This window comes from Lottia gigantea (genome assembly GCF_000327385.1).
Source record: "Lottia gigantea unplaced genomic scaffold LOTGIsca_605, whole genome shotgun sequence".
NCBI classification, from domain to species: domain Eukaryota; kingdom Metazoa; phylum Mollusca; class Gastropoda; family Lottiidae; genus Lottia; species Lottia gigantea.
In genome coordinates this window covers 15,118-16,394 of record NW_008710067.1, presented here as the reverse complement: position 1 = coordinate 16,394, position 1,277 = coordinate 15,118, and the positions used below count along the sequence as shown (strand labels likewise).

At 39.3% G+C, this 1,277-nt stretch overlaps 1 protein-coding gene across 1 annotated transcript; it reads left to right on the top strand.

Moving 5' to 3' along the window:
* Positions 1–7: 7 nt before the first annotated feature.
* LOTGIDRAFT_146023 (hypothetical protein) lies at positions 8–839 on the top strand (the record flags this gene model as incomplete). Its single annotated transcript, XM_009064175.1, has 2 exons — positions 8–50; positions 709–839. Coding segments are annotated over 2 exons (174 nt in total), but the record flags the coding sequence as incomplete, so codon positions are not given.
* Between the last annotated feature and the right edge of the window lie 438 nt (positions 840–1,277).

Genomic DNA, 1,277 nt, shown 5'->3' with positions numbered 1-1,277 from the left:
AGCTACATACGTTAATGAACATTCTTTTAACAATTTCAAGATGAGAGTTGGTACGTAGACACTTAGTCATTTTATCTGTTGTCTTATACCTTGACTGTAATATCCACCTTTCTTGTATCACATCCTCACAATGTCAAGCTATTGATAAATTCATCTTCACAATGTCAAGCTATTACAAACTTCATCTTCACAATGTCAAGCTATTACAAACTTCATCTTCACAACTTGGCATTCTGTGCAGAGAGTCCACATAGCTAATAATGTTTATTTGGTATTTTGGTTTGTCAACTCAGCATCCCTTTCAGAGAGTCCACATTTGTTATTGAGGTTGATAAACTCAGCTCGCTTTTCAGAGAGTCCACATAGCTAATAATATTTACTAGGCCTTGGCACACCCTTCAGAGAGTCCACATAGCTATTAATGGTATTTAGGTTTATCAACTCAGCTCGCCTTTCAGAGAGTCCACATAGCTTATAATGTTTATTAAGCCTTGGCACACCCTTCAGAGAGTCCACATAGTTGATATTGTTTATTTGGTATTGTGGTTTGTCAACTTGGCATCACTTTCAGAAAATTCACCCATCTGATATCTATGTTTGTCAATTCAGCATTTCTTTCAGAGAGTCCACATAGCTAGTAATGATTATTAAGCCTTGGCACACCCTTCAGAGAGTTCACATAGGTAATGTTGTATATTTTTATTTCAGGTATAAATGTAGGCCCTGTAGTAGCTGGAGTGATTGGTGCTAGAAAACCTCATTATGATATTTGGGGTAATACAGTTAACGTAGCTAGTAGAATGGATGGTACTGGCATCCCTAATAAAATACAGGTTTGATAGCTTCTTGATATATTGTATAATTTCCAATATAGTACGCAACGCTTTTTAACATTCAAGGGGAGCCACGGTGGCTCAGTGAGTTAGACACTTGCTCGCTAACCTGAAGGTCCAGGGTTCAATCCATAGGTCGAGATAATACCTTCAGATTTTTCAACCCAGTTTCCCCCTGTCAGTGAGTTAGACACTTGCTCGCTAACCAGAAGGTCCAGGGTTCAATCTCAGCATAGTTTAAGATAATACCTTCAGATTTTTAAACCCAGTTTCCCCCTGTCAGTGAGTTAGACACTTGCTCACTAAACTGAAGGTCCAGGGTTCAATCCCAGCATAGGTCAAGATAATACCTTCAGATTTTTCAACCCTGTTTCCCCCTGTCAGTGAGTTAGATGCTTGCTCACTAAACTGAAGGTCCAGGGCTCAATCCCGGCATAGGTTGAG